Genomic DNA, 24,836 nt, shown 5'->3' on the forward strand with positions numbered 1-24,836 from the left:
TTCCCATACTCTTAAATACAGTCACCATTATGCCAAAATGCCATGTACCTTTCACTTCAAGAGATGCCATGGTTTCAAGGCTACCAGCACAGCACTTGTAGGAACCACTGTCTTGATGTGTTAAGTCATGTATTTTAAGCTGTAATTTGCAGCCATTTTGCCTTATCTCATATTTACCCCCAGGCCTCAGACGGGTTGCATCTTTCTTCCACAGCACTGGAACTCCAGGCTTAGAGAGCTCACAGAACAGCGAGGCAGTCTCTCCTTCCATTGCTTGTATACTTTGGAGTTCCACAAGAAAGAATGGCAGCTGTTCTGCATAAAACAAAATACATCAGATGAGTTTACATCATTGTTTAGTGGTTAAATTACAAGGAACCTAAACACAGAGAGTAGATTTCCATGACATATATCAAGCTTCATGAATGACCGGATTGTATCACCAGTGATAATCCATTTGGTGAGTAAACAACTTGCTACATAACTAGACTAGTATGTGAATGGATATTTTGTTCTACAACGTGTTCCCTTCCAGCCTCTAGCATGGCTCAACTTGACCCACTATTCCTCAAGACAGAATGAAGACACTTCTTTAAGACTCTGCTCAGTCCTGGCATCCTGGTGGTGGAATGAACTTCCCCTGGCTATTTTCAAACAAAGACTGAAGACATACTTCTTCACTAAGCAGTTAAATGAGCACTAATTTAAAAAAAACACGTAGTAATTGTATTGCTGTACCAACACGTACTAACTCATCTCTAAGGGTTTTAAGTTAATGGTATTCTTAGACCCTGGCCTACTTGCATGAGCATGAGTATATTTTTTTGTTAGAGACTACAAAGCACTTGCTCTAGATAAGGGCATCTGCCAAATTCTGTAATTGTAAATGTAAATTTTGGCTTTATTGACAGAATCTTCTACCTAACATCATGATCCTAAAAATGTATTGCACATACCTTTCACTTCGAGGGATGCTGTAGTCATAATGCCACCTGTACAGCATTTGTAGGTACCACTGTCATGATTTGTTAAGTCATGGATTTTAAGCTGAAATTCACAATCATTCTGTTTCATTTCGTACTTATTTCCAGGCTTCAGCACTACTGCTCCTTTTTTCCACTGCACTGAAACTCCAGGTTTAGAGACTTTACAGCACAGCGAGACGGTCTCACCCTCTACTGCTTCCAGATTTTGAAGTTCCTCATGGAAAAACAGGGGTTGTTCTGAAATAGTAAAATGGACAATCTTAATCTGGATGACTTTATGTATAAGATTTTGCGGAATTTGCATACAGTATTACGCAGAGAATGGACATACCTTTTACCATAACAGATGCTGTAGTAACCAAGCCACCAGCACAGCATTTGTAATTTCCACTGTCCAGACCCTTCACATCATGGATCTTAAGCTGCAGTTTACAACCATCCTGCTTTAATTCGTATTTGTCTCCAGATCTAAGCAGCACTGTTCCTTTCTTCCACTGCACCACAACCCCAGGTTTAGAAAGCTCACAGCACAAGAAGGCGGTTTCCCCCTCCTCTAACTGCTGATTTTGTAGCTCCTCGGAGAAGAACAGTGGTTGCTCTGGAAGGTATTACATTAAAAGTTGTTCAACTTATTTCGTAAAATATGTATACATCCAGTGGAAAACATATTATCCTTGAATTTTATATTCTTTACCTTTTACTAGGATATTAGCCTTTGTCTCTAGGCTACCAACACAACATTTGTAGACTCCACTGTCCTCACATTTCAAGTTATTTATCTGGAGCTCTAATTCACAACCATTCTGCTTCATCTCATATTTGATTCCAGGTCTCAGCAGCACGGTTCCCTTCTTCCACTGCACTGGAACTCCAGGCTTAGAGAGCTCACAGCACAGGAATGAGGTTTCACCCTCTTCGGCTTCCATACTTTGGAGTTCCTCACGAAAGAACAGAGGTTGTTCTAGAAAAAAGGTGGCTTTAATTTAGACTGCATTAACAGAAAACATTTTTGATTACTGAATACGCTTTTCACATTATGTAGAATACCTTTGACACTAAGACTAGCTTTCGTCTCAATGCTATCCACACAGCATCTGTAGATGCCACTATCCTGAACTTCCAGGTCGTAGATTTGAAGTTGTACTTCACAACCATCCTGCTTCATTTTATACTTGTTTCCTGGTCTAAGCGAAACACCTCCCTTCTTCCAGTGCACCAAAACTCCAGGTTTAGAGAGCTCACAGCACAGGAAGGCGGTTTCACCCTCTTCCACCTGCTGATTTTGAAGTTCCTCATGAAAGAAAAGTGGACGTTCTAGGACACAGAATATAGGTCCAGTTTCAACATCAACGATCCATGCACAAATAAGAAGCAACAGGATTTAAATAAAAATAATCCCTTACAAATCATACATTGACAATTGGCATTATAATGTTTAGTAACTTTGATAGCACTCTAGAACAAGGGTGTCAAAGATACAGCCTGTGGGCTGGGAGCAGCCCAATAAAGGTTCTAAACAAATGAATTGTTCTAAATTAAATCTGTCTTGTGGACTTTAATTAAAGTGAAATATTTGAAAAAAAAGGTTATCTCCACTAGAGACAAACTAGATTAACTAGAGAAATAAACTAAAATGTGCTAATGATGTAACTCTTCGGTAGCAAGCTAAAAATTTGATGCTGTAACCATGTCTCTTTCCAAAACAACTAATTTAGGGGTTTCACAGCAATGGAGAACCTGCAGTATTAAACTTTTATACTGTTTATTTGCTATGAATTTTACAAACTATATAGATTTAAAAAAAAAAAAAAAAAAGATTTTATGTAAAAAAAAAAATTATATTTCATAGATTCATGACATTTCAGTTCCAGGTTGTCCAAATATTGGATTAAGTTTAATGAGTTTGATTGCCATGGTCCAGAAATTAAACAAGAACATACCTTAATGTTCAGATTACATTAGACTTACCTCTGATGGTGAGAGCAGCCATACTTTGCATGTCTCCTGTGTCACACATATAAACCCCAGTATCCTCTTTTTCTACTCTATGTATTAAAAGCAGGTTGCGCTTCCCTTCTTTACGAGGCTCATACTTTTCCCCCGCCAGAAGGGTGACGTTGTTTCGTTTCCATGTGATGGGCGTGCAGTCATCCGAGGTAACACAGGATAATGTGGCAGTATCGCCCTCAAAAACGACCATGTCTTTCATTTTCTCTTCTATCAAAACTGTTAGATAGAGGATAGATGATATAATGTACATATGCATAGATGTATCAGTAGTTTTATATTATATCAGTAACTTTTTCTAAGACAGTATATCATAATTTTGAGGGTTTTTTTTTGTTTTTTTCTATTTTGAACAACTGCTATAATTATTGGAAAACACTCTTTGGCATCTGACTGAGCTTTAAATAAGTCAGGGATTCACATATGCAGTGTTTACTCTGTTTGAATGGACCCCTGGTATGTTCTCCTCCTCTGTCAGGTTCTTTAGGCAGGTGAGAACACCAATCACACTCCAGTGTGGAACAAACAGCCCGAGAGCGTCTGAGTGAGGTTGTCTCCATCTGCATCAAATCTCACTCTTTCTCACTACAACTGGCTCAGTTGTAATGAGAAAGTGATTCAACCCTGAATTGACTCGACTTCATGAAGTGTATCAAACATTGAAGAGTGTTGTGAGGAAGTTTTCAGCTGTACACACCTCTCAGAAACCTTTTTTTTTTGGCTTTCTGGTTTGTTTAATTATATCCAGTGTGAAACCAAATCACACCAAACAGCAAATGAACTAAAAGTATTAATTTTGTTCTAATTCAGACTTGAAAATGTCCTAAGGGTAAATAGGCCATTCTCACCTTTGGGTTTACTATTCACTCGTAGACGAGCTGAAGTCCACTCTTCTCCTACCACAAAGGCCACAATACCTGACTCCTCAGATGTTGTCATGGTAAGGGTCAGGTGATGCTCACGACCGCAGCACCTCATCTGATTCATTTCATTTTCCTGCAGAACAGTGGAGTCGAGCCACCACACTCCATCAGTGACATCGCTATGTGAAAGCTCACACACAAAATGGGCATCATCTCCTGCGGTTACAGTCAGGTCCCGTAGCTCTCTCACAATTCTCACACGCTCTAAGAGATAAAAGTTTGATAGAAAATCCTTTACCATGGTGATAGAAAGTTCATAAAAAGTTCTTTGTGCTTTTGTAAATAAATCATTTTCCATTTACCAATCACTCTAAGTTGTGCTGATGTCGTCTTTCCCCTTGTGCTACATGTGTACACACCAGCATCCTCAGGCCTTAGCTTTCTGATCTCAAGTTCCTGCGTTGAGCCCTTCTGATGTAGAGTAAATCGGCCACCTTGTGTGATCTGCTGTGAGTCTTTTTTCCAAGCCACTGGTGCATTAGGACTTGACAGCAAACAACTGAACATCACAGAGTTTCCCTCCATCACTTCCTGGTCCTGTAGTTCTTTCTCAAAGAACACAGAGGCTGCAGCTGTGTGGAAAGTGGAGTCATGAAAAGGGGTTTAAATGCAGGATCTTAGATCTTTCTAGGATCTCTTTTTTTTCATTTGAAGTGCAGCAAAATCTTTATAGATTTCAATTGCGAGTTCAGATTTAGAAAAATCTGTATACAAACTTTTTTTTTTTATATAAATAGGAGAGATCCATGTACAATCAGGTTGCAAAAGCTAGTAACGTCTTTGAGCTGCAAGATAATTTTTTACATAAACTTTTTTCCTTTCCTTGTCAGGAAAAGATGAACAAAACTTATGCTAACACATGGAATTCTGACATTATATCAGACCTGTATACATTAGTAAATACACATCAATGGTCCAACATGGTTGTTAGGCCTCCAGTTTCCAGATACTGTACCTGATTAAGACCCTATGTGTGCATATACATATTTAAAAAGCTTAAATGTTTGTTGGTTGCCACTTATAATGTTATTAAAAGCCATTTTAATAACATTATATAACTCTCTGTCGAGATACAGTTTACATGTTCTCCTGCTTCCTAATGTGATGCCAGTGCCTAATCTTTTCCTTCCTCTTGGCATCTCAGGTCTTTTCTCGCCACTTTTGCCTCTGGGTTGTGATGTAAATCTACATCTGCTATACAAATACAATTTAATTGAATTGAATATTGAGGTTGTACTGTATAACAACAACAATTATGATGAAAATACTCATCAGGAAAAATAATAGTATTTTGGTAATGCCTATAGATATCAGTTATGAATTACTTTGTTTGTAATTCAGATGTCTTCTCTTCATTTGAAAATGGGTGCAATGTGAGAATGGGAATGTGTTTGAGCAGCACAGCATGAAATTTTTAACAAAGAAATGTTCTGTTCAACGATATTCCATTTACTACATTATGAAGCAGGTGTATTTGGGCATGCATAATGAGTAATGGATACATAATGAATGAGAACATGACTGCAATAAATTTACCTGCATTTCTAAAATTAACACCTTCTCATTTAGGAAGTCAAACAGGTTGCACTGGACCTACCCCTGACATTAACTTCAGCTGTTGTCTTTTGGTCTCCGATGACACAGCTATACTCCCCAACATCCATAGGAAGCACGTTCCGGATGTGTAACTCAGCGACTAACCCATCCTGCTTCATCTTGTACTTAGAGCCGTTACTAAGCTCCTCTTCATCTTTCCACCACTGCACAGGTTCCCCGGGTTTAGAAAGCTCGCAGTGCAGGACTATGATCCCTCCTTCTGGAGCCTCCTGGTTCATTAGATTTTGTCTGAATGTGACCGGAGTGGCTAAACAACCAAAATAGTATATGAGGAAGCAAAACAATCACTCAAGTGACAATAAAAGCTTGAGAAGACTTCATCCTACCAAAAACTTTGATGTTGGCTTTAGTATTCTGATCCCCACATATGCAACTATACACTCCACTGTCTTCAGGCATTGCTTTCTTGATGATTAGCTCCATTCTAGTATCTTGGTGTGTAATCTGATATTTGAGTCCAGATTTGAGCAGTTCCTCCCCTTTTTTCCATTGAACAGGAACACCAGCTTTGGAGAGCTCACAATGCAGCCGTACATTGCTCTCCTCTTCAACGTCTTGGTTTTTTAACTTCACTTTAAAAATAATGGGTGGAACTGGAAATAGTAGCCAAAGGAAGAAAAATAACTTTGAGAGACTTAGCTTGCCTACATTCTAATTTAAAGCCATGCAAAGCCTCAGAGCACAAAAAGCAGATTTATGTGCACTGCAAAGGAAAGCACTTTGCCACAGAAAGCAAAGGAAGAGCCATCAAAAGCCAGCTTTGCTAGCACCACTGAGAAACCTGCATGCCTTACCCCGAACAGAAAGCTCAGCGGTCGACTCAGAATCCTTGGTTTTGCAGGAATAGTATCCAGCATCACTTTCCTCAATATTATGTATGATAAGTGTGGCGATTTTTCCATCTTGCTTTATCTCATATTTATCTCCTGCTTTCAGAATAACTCTTCCTTTCCTCCAGTCCACCGGAGCTCCAGGTTTTGAGAGTTCACAACAAAACATGGCAGTTCCCCCTTCTTTGGAAACTTCATTTTGGAGCTCTCGTTTGAATGTGACTGGTAGAGCTACAAACCCACAGAAATGTGACATATCCATGTGGAAGAATATCAATGAATGAATAAAGTAATCCATTTTTAATTAACCCGTTGTGACTGTAGCAGAACGTACCCCGAACTTTGATTTCTGAGGTTGTCTTTTGATCTCCTATTGTGCAGCTGTATACGCCAGCATCCTCACATAAAACATTCCTAATAACCATCTCAACAGTCTTTCCCTCGGTCTTCATGTGGTATTTTTCACCCCAAGTCAGCTCCTCCTGACCCTTCCACCATTTCACCGAAGCTCCCGGCTTAGAAAGTTCACAACGTAAAGTGATGCTCTTGCCTTCCTCAGTTTCTTGGTTTCTCAGGTTTTGTTTGAAAATTATTGGTAAAGCTGAGAACATGCAAATTATACATGCGTCATCAGAAGAATGCTAGTCAACATGTCTGCGTAATGAGGTATCCTGATATAAGTGGTTCATACCTTTTATTTTAACTACAGCATTGGATTTCTGATCTGGGCATACACAAGTGTAGACGCCACTATCTTCAGGTACTACTTTTCTGATGACAAGCTCCATTTTTGTGGCCATTTGTCTCATCTGGTATTTCTCCCCAGGCTTGAGCAGTTCTTCTCCTCTCCACCACTCTACCTGTGCTCCGGATTTTGAGAGTTCACAACGCAATGTGATATTGTTCCCTTCTTCAGCTTCTTGGTTCTTCAGTTCTTGCTTGAAAGTGATTGGCAGAGCTACACAAAACAACAGTTTACATCTACAGGAAATCTGCTTTTATGCATTAAATGGTGTCCTGTGTGAAGGTATGAAAAATAGGTCTTTCCTACCATTGACTTTGATGTGTGCCTCAGTACTCTGCTCTCCACAAACACAGCGATACATTCCACTATCTTCTGGCTGTGCTTTTCTTATTAACAATTCTGCTGTTGCATCCTTTTTTCTCAACTGATACCTCTCCCCAGTTCTTAACATTTCATCTCCCTTCCACCACTCCACATGTACTCCAGCTTTGGAAAGTTCACACTGCAAACTGATGCTGTTTCCCTCTTGAGCTTCCTGGTTCTTCAGAACATTTTTGAAGGTAGCAGGAAGTGCTACAAAAAGCCATGGAAATTGTTGGGTTTCAACATGTTCCAGCATAAGAACGACAAAGAGTCCAAGAAGACATTAGTAAATAAAGTGTGGTTTCTGACATTTTGATTTTTATTTAGACACTTTTTCTTAAACTTTAACCAGACCACCGTCTTCCTCCAAGCAACAATGGAAGTATCTGCTAAGGCAAATATATGACTACAAAAATAGGACGAATCTCTGAAAGGCAGTTAAATATGATCTTATGGAGAGAAGTTCAGATGTGATGTTCTGGTGCTCCAAATCTTGTGGTGGATCATGGAATCTTCAACAGAAGTTCTTCTGTTGCTAGTTAGTATATGGCATGTAACTGTTTACATACAAATATATGCAACACGGGTTTTAGGAATCTATTGTGCAATCTGTATTGTGCCTTATGCATCTTACCTTGAACAGTAAGTTCAGCTGTTGATTGTACATCTCTGGTTTTACAATAATAGTTTCCAGAATCAGCCTCTTCCAGGTTGTTTATTTCCAATTTGGTTAACTTTCCTTCCAGCTTCATCTTGTACTTCTCTCCTGGTTTCAAAATAACTCTTCCTTTTCTCCACTCTACTGGAGCCCCAGGTTTGGACAGTTCACAGATGAACACAGCCATGTCCCCTTCTTTACAAACCTGATCCTGTAGCTCCCGTTTGAAAGTAATCGGAAGAGCTGAGGCAGCAGAAACAAACTTTTCAATCCAACAACTGAACAAAACAGAATGTGTTTTAAACTGATTTAAGTAAACCTTTGGTGAGTACCTGTGATTTTCACTTCTGCAGAGCTTTTGTGGTTTTCTGTAGCACAACTGTACATTCCAGCATCATTAGGAAGAATATTTGTGATTTCCATCTCAGCAAACTTGCCGTCTTGTCTCATCTGATATCTCCCACCTGGCATCAAATGCTCTTCACCTTTCCACCATTCCACAGGTACTCCAGCTTTAGAGAGCTCACATCTTAGTACAACACTTCCTCCTTCAAAAGCTTCTTGGTTTTTCAAGTTTTGCTTGAAAGTAGCAGCCACACCTCCAAAAACAAAAATCAAGCCATGTAATTAGGTGACTGGTATAATTGTCATACTTTGCAAAAATGAAACATAAAACTGAGTAATAACTGACTCTCTTACCAACAATTTTTATCATTGCTTTGGTCTTCTGATTTCCACATATGCATCTGTAGACTCCACTGTCTTCAGGCACAGTGTCATAGATGATAAGATCATGTGTTGCATCTCTTTCTCTCATCTGATACTTTTGTCCAGGTTGGAGAAGCTCTTCTCCATTCCACCATTCCACTGGAACACCAGCTTTGGACAGTTCACAGTGCAAGGTCACAGTCTTGCCCTCCTCAGCGACCAGGTTTGTTAGCTTCTCTGTGAAACTGATTGGCTGCTCTACAGAAAATAATTCACCACAATAACAAAAGCGTTAACTACAGTCATACCCTGACAATCCTCAAGTCAAGAATAAGATTTTGTGACACTTACTGCTAACAGTAACCCTAGCTGATGTCTGGACATTGCCACACGAGCAGCTGTATACCTCACTGTCCTCGCATTTCAAATTGAAAATCTTTAGCTCTAACACACAACTTCTTTGTCGCATCCGGTACTTTTCTCCAGACTTGAGCAACTCTTGGCCCTTCCTCCATTCTACAGGAAGTCCAGGTTTTGATACCTCACAGTGCAAGGTGACACTGTTTCCTTCTTCAACCACTTGAGATTTAAGCTTCTGTTTGAAGGTAATGGGTTGAGCTAGGAGAACAACAGTTACAGTCAATCTTCTACTATTTATAACACCAATGCTACTAATAATGCTATATATATATATATATTTTTTTACCAAAATGTCCAAAAACATGGCCAACCTTTTATATTAATTGTGGCTTTGGTCCTTTGATCAGTACACACACAGCTGTAGGTTCCGCTGTCCTCTGGCACTGGATTCCTAATTACCAGCTCCTGTATGGTTACTATTTGTCGCATCTGATACTTCATCCCAGGGCTGAGCACTTCCTCGTTCCTCATCCACTCCACTGGTACTCCAGCTTTGGAGAGCTCACAGCGTAATGTCACGGCCATGCCCTCCTCTGATTCTTGATTTTTAAGTTCTTTGATGAATATGATGGGAATAGCTGTCAACAACAATGGCAGATGTTACCCTACTGTCCTACTGTAAAGCAAAAATAATTATTTGAAAATATTTTTTGTTTATCATATCTTACCATGGACTGTAACAGTGGCCATAGTCCGCTGGTTTCTGCAAATGCACGTATAAGTCCCTGAGTCCTCAAGTTTCACATTGTGGATTGTAAGTGAAAGATAATTTTTCCTTTGCTTCATCAGGTATTTCTCTCCTGACCTGAGCGTCTCGGCTCCTTTACGCCACAAATACTGAACGCCAGGTACAGAGAATTCACAGAACAGTGTCACACTACTTCCTTCATCAGCTTCTTGACTATGAAGCTGCCTTGTAAACTCAGCAGGCACGGCTAATAATGACGAAACAGAGAACAGATTCAGGGTAAACATCAACTGGATTCTTTTAAGGTTTTAGACCATGAGCATGTCTGAAAACATTGTTAATTTGGAAAACATGAGCAGTGTTTGCATTCAAGTGATGCCAGGTATGGTACCTAAACCAATGTAAACTAGACCACCAATAACATTAGAGATCTAAGCACAGTCTGTGAGTCTAATTTTCATTTTTGGCATATTTACTCCAAAAACCTATATGTATTGCTGCTAATCAGATTACAAACTGCTACTGCTGTTAATTTGTTCTAAATATACTATTGTATTGGTGTCTGTAACACTAAGGGACAGGTATAAAAAGCTCTGAAAAAACTATTTTGATTTCAGGGGTACTTTAAACAGCTGGTTTAACAAGATATCTATAAACTCTGGAAGTATCTGGCCTCAAAATATGCATTACAGAATTGACGTTCCCTCTATTACACTATTATTAAGGACTTATGAATGCAGATCAACAAGTTTTTGTCTTGTGTGAAGCTCCACCTTTAACAGTCACTGTAGCTTTGGTGCTGATGGATCCTGCGTTACACTCATACACTCCTGCATCAGTGTCTTTGACCTCTCGGATGGTCAACCTGGCCTCATTTCCAGAGCGACTCATGAAATAGCTGGAGGAATTCCACATTAAGCAGCCATCCTTATACCACAGGATATGGCACGGTTTTGAGGTCTTGCATACCAGATTTAAACTTCCTCCCTCAATAGCTTCAGTGTCCTCTAATGGTTTGATAATTGTTGGGCGTCTTTCTGAAAAAGTCAATATTCAGTATATCAACCTCAACACTGCTTTAAGTTTATTCTGTCTAAATGCTGCTTGACAGTGTCTGATTTCCTCATGATAATGTGTCGCAGACAAAAATCATAGAAATTTCAGCCTTAATTACTGTCACAGAATTTTCTGGACCAAAATCTCAGAATATGATATTCCATCATAAGACAATCAGGAGAGAATCCATCATGTAATCTGATGTGGAAAATATGTGAACATAACTTAGATCGCACAGCCTGCCACAGAATTGGTACCTCTTACCTCTTACTAGCAGTGAAGCGTAAGATCTCTTGTCCCCAGCTTCGAAAGATACTGTTCCTGTGTCTTTGCGTGCAAGTTCTTTGATGGTAAGAGTGTGGTAGCCACCATGGATCATTTGGATCTCATTTAAATCATTAGTATAGAGCAGAGTCTCATCAAGATACCATTTAACCTCTGTGAAGTCACTTGGACAGATACGACACTTGAATATGGCAGTTTCCCCTTCCAGAGATTCAACATCCTCCAGTTCATCCAAGATAAGCACTTTCTGACCTGAGATCAGCAAAGAATATAAAGAGTATTATATAGTGTTTATAAGAATTCCTCATATGAGCAAATGCTAAAAAGAAGGTTGCATATCAGCCTTACCTTGCACCGTAAGTAAAGCCCTGCTCTGCATCGTCCCAACATCACATGTGTACAAATCGCTGTCACCCTTCTCAAGGCTGAATATGGTGAGTGAGAGGACAACACCTTTCTTCAACATCAGGTACTTCTGACCTGAGTTAAGCACCACCATGCCTTTTAACCAGGTCACCTTAGCGGCAGGTCTTTTGGTCTCACACTCCAAGACTACCATATTCTTTTCTTCTGCAGTTACATCTCTTAGCTCCTTAGCAAATGTGTGCTGTAAGTCTACAGAGGAGAAAGGGAGAGTTTTGGACATACAGTATATTATAAAATCTTAGTAGGCAACTGCAGGAAGTGAATCAAACTTGTTATTTCTATAATTATCTAATCATTTATTGAGTGCTGGCTCTGTGTTCTCTGTGCTCAGGTGAATTTGAATGATTTCTAGATGCACCTACTTAGTTCATTTTGCATTTTTAGCCCTAAATGCCCCTTGACCAATGCTTTTTGTTGTTTGATTAGTTTACCTACAGTATATGCAGTGAGAAAACATACCAAAAAGCAAACCAATAAAAAGTACCACATTTTGCTCTGATTTGGACTCAGCAACCAGAATAATAGTTGCCCTAAAAAAGGTATCTTAAATCTCCTAATGTTGAATGATTCCTCCATATATTTCATCATAACTTCACGTAGTTACAAGTGGCACAATATGACATTACTGCACTTGCAGCAACAAGCCCATTTTATAATTAAAGAATTAATCAACCAATAAATAAGGCACTTACCTCTGACCTCTAACCTTGCCCTAGTGGCAATTCCGTCGGCCTCACAGCAGTACTCTCCAGAGTCCTTTACAGTTGCATTATGGATTACTAGTGTAACCAAATAGCCTTTTTGAATAATTTCATACTTAGAACTAGACCTGATCAACCGGCCATTTTTCAACCACTTGATGGTCATCTCAGGTTTGGTAATCTCACAGCTAAGCTCTGGATCTTCTCCAGGTACTGCCTGAACATTTACCATGTCCTTAAACACCCGTACAGGCTTCTCTGAAACAGATGACACAGAAGATTTGCTCAATTTTATAGTTAACCAAAACAATGTACTCTCCTTAAAATCAAGATGTATGATATACCTTTGACAAACAGCATGGTCCTGCAACTGAGATCCTTGATCGTGAAGACCACTTCCCCAGCATCAGTAATCATAACCTCTTGGATGTTCATGGCGTACTTGCGCCCCTGGTTAGAAACTTGGATTCGACCATTGCTGACAATCAGCTGGCCATTCAATGTCCATAAGGGTTCATCAATGATGTCATGTGACAGAATACATTCGAAACTGCAATATTCCCCCTCAAGAATGGAAATTGTCCGTAAGCGCTTGACAATGATGATGTACAGATCTGAAAAAAAATGAAAGAGGGAAGTCAACTGGAATTACTAGAAATGTCATTTCTGTCAGATAATTACTTACCACGAACGACAACCTTGGCTTTTGTTTGGCTAGTCCCTACATCACAAGAATATTCCCCAGCATCGTCTTTTCTGAGCTTGTGAATGATCAGAGATAATGACTTTTCCAACTGAAGAATTTCATGTTTCTCACTGGCATTTAGGACGGAACCATCTTTCCTCCAAACAGGGGTTACTACTTGCTTGGAGACCTCACACTGTAAGCAAGCTTTGCCACGTTCCTCAGCCACAACATCTTCCAAAGATCTAAGAAACACCACTGGCCTTTCTGAGCAAGAGAGACACACCAAATAAATTTCTTGTTGGATTTCTCATTGGAGTATAAATAAAAACACAATCCTCACCTTTGACCCTGAGTATGGTGGACTCGCTGATGCCGACAGTCTTGAAAGTCACCCTGCTCTCCTGCGGGGTAAGCCTTTTCAGGACCAGTGTGTACACTTTGCCTGAATTCTGCATCTTGTTTGTCTGACTGGCATGAATCACCCTGTCATTGAGAAGCCACTGGACACTCGGTACCTCATGGTTTAGCTCACAGGAAAACACTGCTGTTCCTTCTTCTTCGACCTCTACGTGTTCCAGATGCCGTGTGATCTTCAGACGTTTCACTGCAAAAAAAAAACTTAATTGTTTCTTAGTATAACAGCATCCCCCCAAATTCTCCAATTTGGTCACTTTCCAGTTCCCATCCACCAGCTGTCATATGACATCAAACAGCCGGACAGCTACCAACACATGCTTCATCTGAGAGTCGTGAAGCCACCCGCCATATCATTTCATACTGCTGCCCATGCTGTGTCGTACTCAAAGGAAAGCCGATCTGCCCTCTTCTGCATACACAAGCCCACGATTAGTTAGTGCTGCTCTGTTTGACAGGGGAAAGAGAGCAATGCCATCCCTCTCACCAAGAGAGCACAGCCAAATTTGCTCCTTTGGCCCCTGCCATGGATGGCTGTGGCATTGTCGGGATTTGACCTCACAATCTCCCAACGATAGGATGAACACTTTTCTGTTGCACCACTCAGGAGTATTTTCTTCACCCCATAAAACTTGATTAAAACTATCAGGCAACACGGAGGCTTTGGAAATAACTGACCATTGAAAACATTTGGATCCATACCTTCTACGTTGACTCGACCCCTGCTCTCAGCTCCACCAGCCAGGCACCGATATTCCCCTGCATCTACAGCCTTCACACCCATGATGGTCATCTCGACGTGGTTCTTCTCCTGCCTCAATTTGTACTTGCTTGAGGCCAGCAAAGGAGTTCTACCCTTGAACCAGCGCACCACTCTTGGTGAAGGACAAAACTCACACCTGAGAGTCACCAAGCAGTTCTCTTTAACCTCCACTTCTGAAATGGGTTGGGTGACCACCAGCGGGCGCTCTGTTTGGTTAAATTAAGAGATACACATTAATTCATAGTAACATACAGATCTCTGGATCACCTCTTTGCTTTCTTTACCTGTAACAGTAAGCTGGGCCGTCGACCTGCTCTTCCCCGAGCTGAACTGGATGATGCCACACATGTTGCTGTTGGTGTTGGTGAAAGTGAGTCTGTGTGAAGTTCCTTCCCTCTCAATCTTCACCTCGGGGCCAGAACTTAGCAGCTCCCCATTCAAAGTCCATTTAGGGGCTCGTTCTGTTTTAATGCTTGTCTCCACTCTGAAGCGAGCCTCCTTAGGCTCCATTACTTCGACTGAGTTCAGTCCACGGACAATACTGATAGCCTGCTCTGGAAGGACAGGCATAACTTAGAATCTGTAAAAGGTACCAGCTTGTGTTGTACTCAAGTCACACACCCTCACATCAAAAGTCTCTAATCTGTTCAATTCTAGTCTTAAATGGCAGTTAGAGGAAGTGGTAGGTCAGTGGTTAAGACGTTGGACTTCTGATCGGAAGGTCAGGAGTTCAAATCCCAGCACCACCAAGCTGCCACTGCTGGGCCCTTGAGCAAGGCTCTTAACCCTCAACTGCTCAGTTGTATAAATGAGATAATTGTAAGTCGCTCTGGATAAGGGCGTCTGCCAAATGCCTTAAATGTAGAGGAAAGGGTGGAGCTACTTTAATTACCAGACTGGATTAGTATAGTTTGAGTGTAGGAAATAATGATTTACACAGCTTATGAACATGTTGGGAATGTAATTGTATATGATGCCATCATTCAGAATAAACAGACAATGTGCTCTAAAAAGATACAAACACAGATACAAATAGAAGGTGCACTATTCCTTTTGCTTTCTTTTTTATTTTTAGTAACTTCGTAGTCGTGGTTATGGTGCTTAAAATTAGGAATTTAAAATTAGTGCTTAAAATTACTATAAACTTTGTTTATAGTACGCAGTTTGTGAACTAGAACCCACTAAATTTGGTTGAAAACATAGAAAACAACTGCATTTACTGGGATTTAAAAACTGGGATTTAAAAAAACAGTCCCACAAGAGAATTCACAACCAGAATTCACACACCATGAAGAAAGGAAGAAATTACTTTCTGCTACACCCCTATTACATGTAATATAAAACATGTTAAAACTGAATCTCATAAGCTAAAATCCAAACCAAACATGATACCATGAATATTCTGATTTAAGTCGAACTACGGTCCATGACTTGTGAAGTGTTGCATTGCCGCCTCACATCTCCAGGGTCTCTGGTTTGATCCCGAGCTTGGGTTACTGTTTCACATGTTCTCCCCTCTCTCTTAGGTTCCCCAGTTCCTTCCCAGTTCACAAAAACATGGCAGGAAGTGGACTGACTATAATAAATTACCCCTAGGTCTGGATGAGTGCCCTGTGATGACCTGGCGTATATTCATCCAGGTGTATTCTTGGCTCACGCCCAGTGTTCCTGATATAGACTAGATCCACCATGAATGTGACCAGGATAAAGAAGTTACTGAAGAAGAATGAATGTAAGATTGTAAAGTCATTAACATTGCCCATATTATCTTGTGAAATCATACTAACTAACTAGCCATTCTGCGTTAGTATACCTTACGCTATTTTGCTGATGAGCAGTTGAAAATTGCAATTGTTATTGTTAATTATTATTTGTTAATTATAAGTATATTGACGCCATATTGTCACAAAGACCTAAGGACATTAATTTTTCATTCTGAGATTGTAAGTGATCCAACTGTAAGTGTCTCACCCTCTACAAAGAGTCGGCAAGAAGTCTTATCATCACCAGCATCACAGATGAAGGTGTCCTCGTCTGATGAGCCCACTTCTTCGATGGTCAGCTGCCTGTAAAGACCTTCACTAATAACCTGGTACTTCCCATTGGGTGCAATTTCTCTGTTCCGTTTGTACCACGTGACCTCAGCGTTAGCGCGGGAGACCTGGCACTCCAGCAGGGCGCGATGTCTGTACATGGCAATCTTCACTCGTAGTGGTTTCACAATCTGAACCGGAAGCTCTGAAACACATCTCTCCGTTTTAAACCTTGTACATTACACATCTCAAAGTTATGATTGGCTACGTTTTTTTTTTTTAAATATTACATTATTGATTTTTACCTTTCACTCTTAGCATTGCTGTTGATGAAACTCTCTCTGCTGTGAAGGTGATTTCACCAGCATCTTCTGGCTTGACAGCTTTGAAGGTCAGTGAGTGAGTTTTTCCTGTTTATGTTTGGAGACAAGTTCATAAGAATTACAAAAGTAAGGAATAAATGACACTTGGTGTCATGATGTTATAGCAAAATAATCAATGATGTGGTGGTGTGATGAAGCGGAGTTACTGTTACCACTCTGAAGCAATTTACCAACAGTTACAAATTTGTATTTATTAAAGAACGACATTTAGTTTTTATCTGTTTATAGTTACATTTAATGTTGTGGAACGCCCATGAAACAAGTTACAGAGAAACTGCAAAGTGTAAACTCCTCTGTCCTGAAGATGTCGGAAAACTTAAAAGTTACAGCTTTACCTCTGACTGTTACAAAGCACTGACACTCCGTCCATAAATGTTAAATAAATGACTCCTTACGGAAAACTCCACCATATCAATGATTACACACGTTTTTTAATCTGTTTATGTGGAGCGTCCGCTATACGGGTCCCTGTGAATGAACTGTTACTATAGAAACAATAACATATTAGAACGAGCACATTAATATAAACCTGTGATATGCAGCTGCACTACTGTCAGAGCTGCTGTTATAGAAGAATAATCAACACCTCCTGACCAATCAGAATGGAGAATTCAAAAGTGCTGTAAATGGTATAAATCATAAGCTACCAACTATTCAGACACCGACACTTACCTTCTTGCCTAATTCTAACGTTGTCTCCGGCTTTTATCCTGCTGCTGTTCTTGAACCATTTTCCATCCACGTCCTCCAGGTTTACTTCACACACAAACGTCACACTCTCCCTTTCTGTCACGCTGACATCCTGAAGATGTTTTAGGATCTGTATGTCTCTGGCTGGATGAAAAGAAGAGTGAAAATTAAAGTGAAAATAAAAATGTCTCAAAATGAATTTTAATTATTGAAATAGAATTTTTCCATTTTGGATTTACGACTGTTTTAAAATGGTTTCAATCGCATTATCACAGTTTGCCTGCACATTTTATTGCCATTCCCATGCTATCCCTATTCCCATGCAGTTCCATCAATCTGATCATTTTCTCTGTTATTCTATAATTATATATCTGCTACAAAATGTTAAAAAAAAAAAAAAAAAAAACAAGCCCAGACTAACAATCTCATATTGTAGTGGGTTTTTTTTTTGATCCAGTAGTTTTATTTTACATAATTACTTATTTTATATAAAACATTCCATGTCACCACACAAATTATTGCTTTAATAATAATCAAGCTATATATAAGCTTTATATATTCCCATGCATTACATAAGGAATATAAAACAACTGGGTGGTATAATGCAGCTCAATGCGAAGTAGAGTTACTGTTACAACCCCAAAGTTTATTATTTTCCAGTATCAGAATGTCCTGAAGTGTGTTATTCCTCTTATAATAATTAACTTGCAAATAATTTACCTCTGATTGTTACAAAACACTGACACTGGAGACTGAAAACAATCCAATATCCTTCCCAATATCAACGCTTACACACAGTTTTTTAATCTGGACAAGTGGACTTATTCAGTCTTATTCAGTTATGTTTGATCAGTTTCATAAGATGTCGCTGCAGGTTGTTACCTGTGACAGTGAGATTAGCGGACGTCTCCACTCCTTCCGCCTGAAAGCTGATCAGACCCATGTCTAACAGCGAGACACGTGTCAGGGTGAGAGTGTGTCTCTTCCCCTGCATTGCGATACGACACGTGGGCTTCGATTTGAACGGCAGCCCGTTCCTCGTCCACACGCCTCGGACATAAGCGTGAGTCAGAGTCACCTCAAACGTCCAGGCTTCCTTTTCACACAACGTCACATCTTCAAGACCTTTGATCACCTGAATCTTATTCACTAAACAGCAAACAATGAATGAGTAAGCTTTTCCACACGTTTTTCAAAAAAGTGAAAAAGTGTTACCCCAAACGAATATGGTCCTTACAAGCCATGGTAAAGCCGTCTATTCACTCACAAGCTTGTGTCAGTTTCCACCTGGGTCACCATTTCCTCTCCTAGTGAAAAAAATGATTTACATAGAATATATTTAAATAAAATACCAATTATATCCATGAACTAATTGAAATCTTGGATATGATCTTATAGGATTGGTATTCTGCTGATTCATCCATGCATTTTACTGCTATGAACATTTACTGATCCCTTTTCACTCGGCTTGAACAGGGTTTAGGAACAAACTCAAGCCAGGGAGACTTCTCCAGTTTCATCTAAGCCCTGGTGTATACACAATTGATTTTCTGGGCTCTGCATTCAGATTATTAAAATGAGGTTGCTAGATTGTTTTTTCTTGACACTGTGTTTTTCAATAGTGTCTCAAAGATGGATAACATTAAAATAAATCTAATAGGAGTATAATACATTGCCAATATATTGCTGCAGTAGTCCTAGTTGTAATTATCTCATTAATCACAGCAAATTTGATTTAATTCAACAAAATGGCTTCCATGCTCATTATTTAGCAGTGCATCACAGCACATCCTATTATTTTCCATTATTTAATTTTTTTTTTACTGTGTGCCAAAAGTTACTTGTGTGCTATATAATTAAACCATAACACAAAACTGAGGTCATGTGATCCCAATGTGTGTACAGGATGTAGGTAATTTTATCAATTTTATCATTTTTATCAATTGAATTTGCTATTTTGATTTGTTGAATTAATATTAATGAATAAAATGCCAACATTCTGGTTAAATGATGAGCTCTTCTCTAAAGAAAAAGTTCCCATGGTTTGAAGGATAAGCTGACCGAGCACTCATCTGCTATGCTTACAGCTCTCTGTAATTTAATTCATAACTTTATCCATAAAAATTTCACTCCTTGAGATAAGTAAAATCTTCGATCAAGTCTCTTCTGTGTACTTCCATATGAAAAAATAAATCTTTTCATAGTCTTTAAAGGGACAATACTGTTAAGTAATTAATAATGTCATGTTTATGTATTTACTACTGGCCTCTAATGGATTTTCATAGTTTTTTGAGTGTATTTACAGTGAAAACATAAATTTCAGCATGACATATTGTGGATGCAATAATCAAACTGTCAGACGGGGTGCTGGACTTGATACTGCTCCTCACTCGAGCTGATATCATACAAACAAAATTAAGCTTAAGTTCAGAATTGGTGAAATTTTAAAGAAAAAAGCACTTCCACACACACCTGTACCTCAGAGTTCAGTTTCAGGCCAGAATTCCAGGAAGCAGCATAAATACTTAATAACCTGAAGATTTACTATAAATTGTGATGAGCTTGTTTAATTAATTACTCAGTGTATCACAATGTGGAAAGAGGGAAAGAGGTGAACTCTAATGACGATTACAAAAGAGAAATGCGATGCTGTATAAACTGACACATGATAACGAGCTAGCTCACTGAATAACAACAACAACAACAACAACAGCATATGTTTTTATACATTTTTTCTGGATTATTCACAAGTAATAAACAAATAAAAACGTATGATTGAACAGTATATGGTATTAACACAAGGCATTAACATGATACTGTGAGGTTAGTGACATTTAACTTTATTCAGTAACTCTGAAATTACTGGTAGTGTTTATTACCATAACCTGCAGCTTTTTTCACAATAATAAATAAAATTGGTACAAAATAAAATCTAGAGCCACTTTTCTGCAAATTAACTTTGTCTACCAGCAAAGTTCATGCTTAGACTTCTGCAGAATATTATAACAAGATGTTGCATTGATGACTGATTGTATAAACTGACTGTCATGGTATTACTCACCCACTGCATTGTTAGCCGAAGGTTTTGCACAAATCCCTAAAGATCAACAAAAAAAAAATTTGGCCAGAGTCTCCTGTGTCGTCCTGCGCCCACTCCCTCGTTCCCCGAGCTACCAGACAGCAGAAAGTGTTTTCTCTCTTTTTTTCTTCAGCTACACTAAAGCCTAATGCTGAACAGCTGACATGTCTATCCTCACACTCTCTTTTTTAAAATAGATGCACGTCATTATCCATAAAGATAGCAACAAGTGAGTATCGGACTGCACCAAGCAAAGCCTGTGTGTTATTAAGATCATACACACACTGAAGAGTTCGAATTATTGGACTATTTATTCATCACCAATCTCCTGCCAAAAACAACAGAAACAAACAACATGTCACTCTAATCTTTATTCTATCTATTCTCTATTTTTTATCCAGTTGTTTTTTTTTTTTAATTTTGACAAATAAACTGGTCAAGGTACAAACTTTTTCACTGCAGCCATTTTTGAGCTGAAGATCATCATATTGCATCATAAAATATAAGAACCAATCACATGCCATTATGCAAATGCACGGACGTGCAACATGGGTTTACCAGGGATGGGGGCGGGGCATGTAGGATTGCAGGTGTTTCCAATTTGCATATTGATAGAATTTGGATTTATTTGATGAGGGTAAAAGTGTAGGTGACATTTTTGTTGTTGTTGAAATGACATTACTGAAATATTAAACAGTCAAAAAAAGATAGATAAGCAAATGAAAAAACATATTAGGCAAATTTATCTAATATTTATTATTATGAGAATATTCAAAGATTATTCTGAGATTATTAAATTCAGCTGAATTTTAGGCAGTTTTTGGCTTTTTTTGTAAAGTTAAATCAAGTGAAATTATCTTATTGAACTGAATGATTTTTTTTGTTACTTTAAAAATCTACTTTGTTTAGCTTATAGAACATCCATAGAAATGGGTTGAATAATCTTATAATACTTCTATAATAATGTACTTATCAGATCAGTTAAATATTATATTTATGATGTTTTCACCAAGATATTTCTTTTGCATTGTAGGTGTTGGGTTTTGTGTGTGTAGAATTATAGCTCCATAAGTACATTGAGCCATGAATTCTTGGATGGTTTCATGAGCACGAGTGGCACGCAGTGTATCTCTGCTCATTAATGACCCATATTTCATCGGATCCGCCGTAGTCCAGGTTACATGATCCATCCCCGTGTGAGAGAGGTTAGACGGGAAGGTCAGGGAAGGTTACCACACTGATAAGTCATCACTCAGCACTTATTTCCATACACATGCAAATATACCAGTGTTTTTAGAAATCTTATGTGTGGTCAGTGAATATGATTGAGCTTCAATGACATATTAACATACAATTTAGGGTTACCACGCTAATCAGAATGGTTTATTTCTAATCTATTGCTCTGGAAATGATCTAATACCCCGCTCTCTTGGAGTACTTGGAGTTATCGTCATAGCAATCTAATATTTATCTGTAAGAAAGGATCAGTTAAATCCTCTGTAGTGTTGTATTGGTCTGTTTTGGCCTTATTGCTAGCTGCAGGTATGGACAAGTGGACTCCTGAAGGCTTGGTTAAATAATGAAAAGAAAACAGGACGCCATTAACGGTCCCTCGCCACATTAAAAATAGCCGCATGCTGTGGACCGGTGAAATGAGACCTTGACAAAACAGCAGAATGCGGCATGTAAGCCTTAAAGGTTGGAGCACTTTGTTATGAGTTTCACATTTCCTGCGGTCCTGTTTCTTTCCTCCATGATGACAGGCGTCTTAACGAGTGTGTACGCAAGTACAGAATCAACTCCAGATGTGGTGTTAATGATGGAAATATATCATCCGCCTGGACGCTTATAGGTCCAGCAATCATTATTCAGGTCTAAATATAAGCAGAGATTGCGCAAATCCAGATCTGAGCAATGCTTCTCGTGACACCATCGGCATGCGACGAGGAACACGGAGAACCTGACCTTTAGAGCATCAAATCAATATGGTGGTGCATGATGGTTCTTACCAAACGGAAAGAAACACGAAAGTGCTTTAGTTATAGGTAACAATGAGGAAGTTCAGAGAGCAAACATGACAGAAACACACATGTATCTGTATTTGTGAGCTGCAAGCTGTGAACACTGTCCCTGTCCATTTGTTGCTCTGAGATAATCTCTTAAATCCCCGTCTAAGGGGAGCGTCTCGGTTTCACAGCTTCACCCGAGACCAATCACAGAGCTGCGGCTCTAACCGAAGCCCCAAATCCCCTTCTCCTATTAGCCGACCTTGAAACTCTCCCGGGTCACATACCGTCTCTTCACCACTACGTATAGCTCCTAGCTCTGGTGTAGGTTTCAGAGAACAAGAAAGCCTTTTTGCTTCATGTGTACCTGATGATTATTTATGGACATAGCATGTGTTTGTAAATCCACTATCAGAGTGTCAGATCATTTGTGAATTGAGTGAAAAATTTCATTCAGAAATGTAAAACAAGGTGCTATCAGGCGAATTCTAGTTGTAACCTACATGTATGTGATATTCTACATGATTGTGATATTCTAATTATACTAGTTGAGTTACTAGTTAAGTAATAAACACATATTGATGGAAATGTGACATTGTAGGGACACTGGCTTTGTGGGGACTTCGGTACAACATGGACACTGTATTATAGACACAGTTTATATACACAATCATCAGTTTAAAAGACTCAAAAGTCAAAAGTGTGTTCATCCTAACACATAAGAAACATTTTTTTAGCAACTTTAATCAAATAAAACAGCAATACACATTGCCTCAGGTTGTATGCAACTAGTGTAAAACTGTGCATTTTTGGGCAATTAACTGGTGTTTTAACTGATACTTTAAAACAAATATAGTGGTCTTTATATGACGTTTAAGTAATGAGGCTGGTCAGATGGATTGAATGTTTGATGCTCTGATTGCCTTTAGAGCTCCTCCTCTTTTCTACAGTGTGCTTTAAGTTGTTCTGTCTTGAATTTATTCTCTACTGTTAAGGTAGGATTCTGACTTTGTGTACTATCTACTTGACTCAGTTGGATGTAGAGTCTTGCCACTAGAATTGGTGAATTGTATATTATTGTTGACTCTGTAGTGTTGCCTGGAAGTGTCTGTTGGTGTATGCTAATTAGTTCTCTCAGATGGCTAATCAAGAGTAGTTTCAGTCTCCCTTAAGGTGTGAATTATGGGCAGAGCTTACTAAGATATATTGAAGGTTGTCCTCTACGTGTCTGTAGCGGTCAGAAGCATATTCTGCAACAGTTAGACGCATAAATTTAGATAGAAAGTGCCAGGTTTAGTAGTGTTTATTTCTTCTTGTTCACTTAAGTGTTCCCTCTCAGCCCTATTTCCATTAACCCCACTCCTGACCAGGCTGCAGACACGTGCCTCAAACCCACCTCTGTTGTCACCTCTCACAGTCCCAGAAGCTCTCATCCACAAACCAGAGGCCGAACTACCAGTAAGCTCATCTACGCTCCTCGGTTGTCTCAGTCTCAAACAGTGGTGGAAGGTGGGCTCTGGAATTTCCAGTCTGCTGTAAAGAAAGCTGATTTCATCTCAGCTCTAGCTTCTCATTACTCTCTTGATTTTCTGGCACTAACTGAAACCTGGATCTCTCCACAGAACTCAGCTACACCGGCTGTCCTATCCTCTGCTTATGCTTTCTCTCACACTCCACGAGATGCTAGCAGGGGTGGTGGTACAGGTCTGCTGTTGTCTCTGAGATGGTGCTTCACACCTCTCTCCCTGTTTCATTTCAACATCTCATCCTTTGAAGAGAGAGGGAGAGAACTACATCCACTACTGTAGTTCCAGTTACCTCCCCGATCAACCTTCTCATTCTCCTTCTCATCAGTCATCTACCTCCCTCCTGGTCCCCTAGGGGACTTTCTTATCCCTACCAACAGCACCCCTCTTACTGTCCTCAGAGACTTCAACCTCCCCTCTGACGAGCTCCAGTCCTCTTGCCTTCTCCCTCTTCTGCATTCCTTCTCTTTGACATTCAAGGAGACGACTGGTTTCCAACCTTCCTAAGTTCTCCCAAACCACCCCATTGCTACGCTCCCTCCACTGGCTTCCTGTAGCTGCTACATCTGATTTTAAAACACTGATGCTCGCCTACAAAGCCAAAACAGACCAGCACCCACACACCTCAAAGTGCTTAACACATCCCACACTGCACCACGCTCCATCAGATCTTCTAGCTCTGCTCGACTGGTCCCACCATCTCTCAGGGCACAAGGAAGACCTGCATCAAGGCTCTTCTCTGTTCTGGAGCCAAGGTGGTGGAATGAACTTCCCCTAGATGTCCGAACAGCTGAGTCACTGGCAGTCTTCAAACGACGTCTAAAGACTCACCTCTTCCTAA

General features: G+C 39.5%; 1 protein-coding gene across 1 annotated transcript in view; it reads right to left on the reverse strand.

The window, feature by feature from the left end:
* Window positions 1-20,678, reverse strand: part of obscna (obscurin, cytoskeletal calmodulin and titin-interacting RhoGEF a) — a 56,779-nt gene extending 36,101 nt beyond the window's left edge. The window contains exons 1-35 of the mRNA XM_053236049.1: window positions 20,446-20,678; window positions 18,622-18,691; window positions 18,267-18,533; window positions 17,367-17,528; window positions 16,617-16,721; window positions 16,250-16,516; window positions 14,563-14,832; window positions 14,218-14,484; window positions 13,442-13,705; window positions 13,099-13,365; window positions 12,758-13,027; window positions 12,405-12,671; window positions 11,635-11,901; window positions 11,266-11,538; window positions 10,719-10,982; window positions 9,926-10,192; window positions 9,569-9,835; window positions 9,189-9,455; window positions 8,829-9,095; window positions 8,462-8,728; window positions 8,106-8,372; window positions 7,415-7,681; window positions 7,055-7,321; window positions 6,698-6,964; window positions 6,328-6,594; window positions 5,860-6,126; window positions 5,514-5,780; window positions 4,219-4,488; window positions 3,842-4,120; window positions 2,955-3,212; window positions 2,034-2,300; window positions 1,681-1,947; window positions 1,318-1,584; window positions 957-1,223; window positions 49-315 (exon numbers count right to left, since the gene is read on the reverse strand). Coding sequence (XP_053092024.1) covers window positions 49-315; window positions 957-1,223; window positions 1,318-1,584; window positions 1,681-1,947; window positions 2,034-2,300; window positions 2,955-3,212; window positions 3,842-4,120; window positions 4,219-4,488; window positions 5,514-5,780; window positions 5,860-6,126; window positions 6,328-6,594; window positions 6,698-6,964; window positions 7,055-7,321; window positions 7,415-7,681; window positions 8,106-8,372; window positions 8,462-8,728; window positions 8,829-9,095; window positions 9,189-9,455; window positions 9,569-9,835; window positions 9,926-10,192; window positions 10,719-10,982; window positions 11,266-11,538; window positions 11,635-11,901; window positions 12,405-12,671; window positions 12,758-13,027; window positions 13,099-13,365; window positions 13,442-13,705; window positions 14,218-14,484; window positions 14,563-14,832; window positions 16,250-16,516; window positions 16,617-16,721; window positions 17,367-17,528; window positions 18,267-18,533; window positions 18,622-18,628 — 8,563 coding nt within the window. The 5' untranslated portion in view covers window positions 18,629-18,691; window positions 20,446-20,678. The remainder of the gene's footprint in view (window positions 1-48; window positions 316-956; window positions 1,224-1,317; window positions 1,585-1,680; window positions 1,948-2,033; window positions 2,301-2,954; window positions 3,213-3,841; window positions 4,121-4,218; window positions 4,489-5,513; window positions 5,781-5,859; window positions 6,127-6,327; window positions 6,595-6,697; window positions 6,965-7,054; window positions 7,322-7,414; window positions 7,682-8,105; window positions 8,373-8,461; window positions 8,729-8,828; window positions 9,096-9,188; window positions 9,456-9,568; window positions 9,836-9,925; window positions 10,193-10,718; window positions 10,983-11,265; window positions 11,539-11,634; window positions 11,902-12,404; window positions 12,672-12,757; window positions 13,028-13,098; window positions 13,366-13,441; window positions 13,706-14,217; window positions 14,485-14,562; window positions 14,833-16,249; window positions 16,517-16,616; window positions 16,722-17,366; window positions 17,529-18,266; window positions 18,534-18,621; window positions 18,692-20,445) is intronic.
* Window positions 20,679-24,836: the final 4,158 nt, after the last annotated feature.

This window comes from Pangasianodon hypophthalmus, chromosome 8 (assembly GCF_027358585.1).
Source record: "Pangasianodon hypophthalmus isolate fPanHyp1 chromosome 8, fPanHyp1.pri, whole genome shotgun sequence".
Classification (NCBI taxonomy): Eukaryota; Metazoa; Chordata; class Actinopteri; order Siluriformes; family Pangasiidae; genus Pangasianodon; species Pangasianodon hypophthalmus.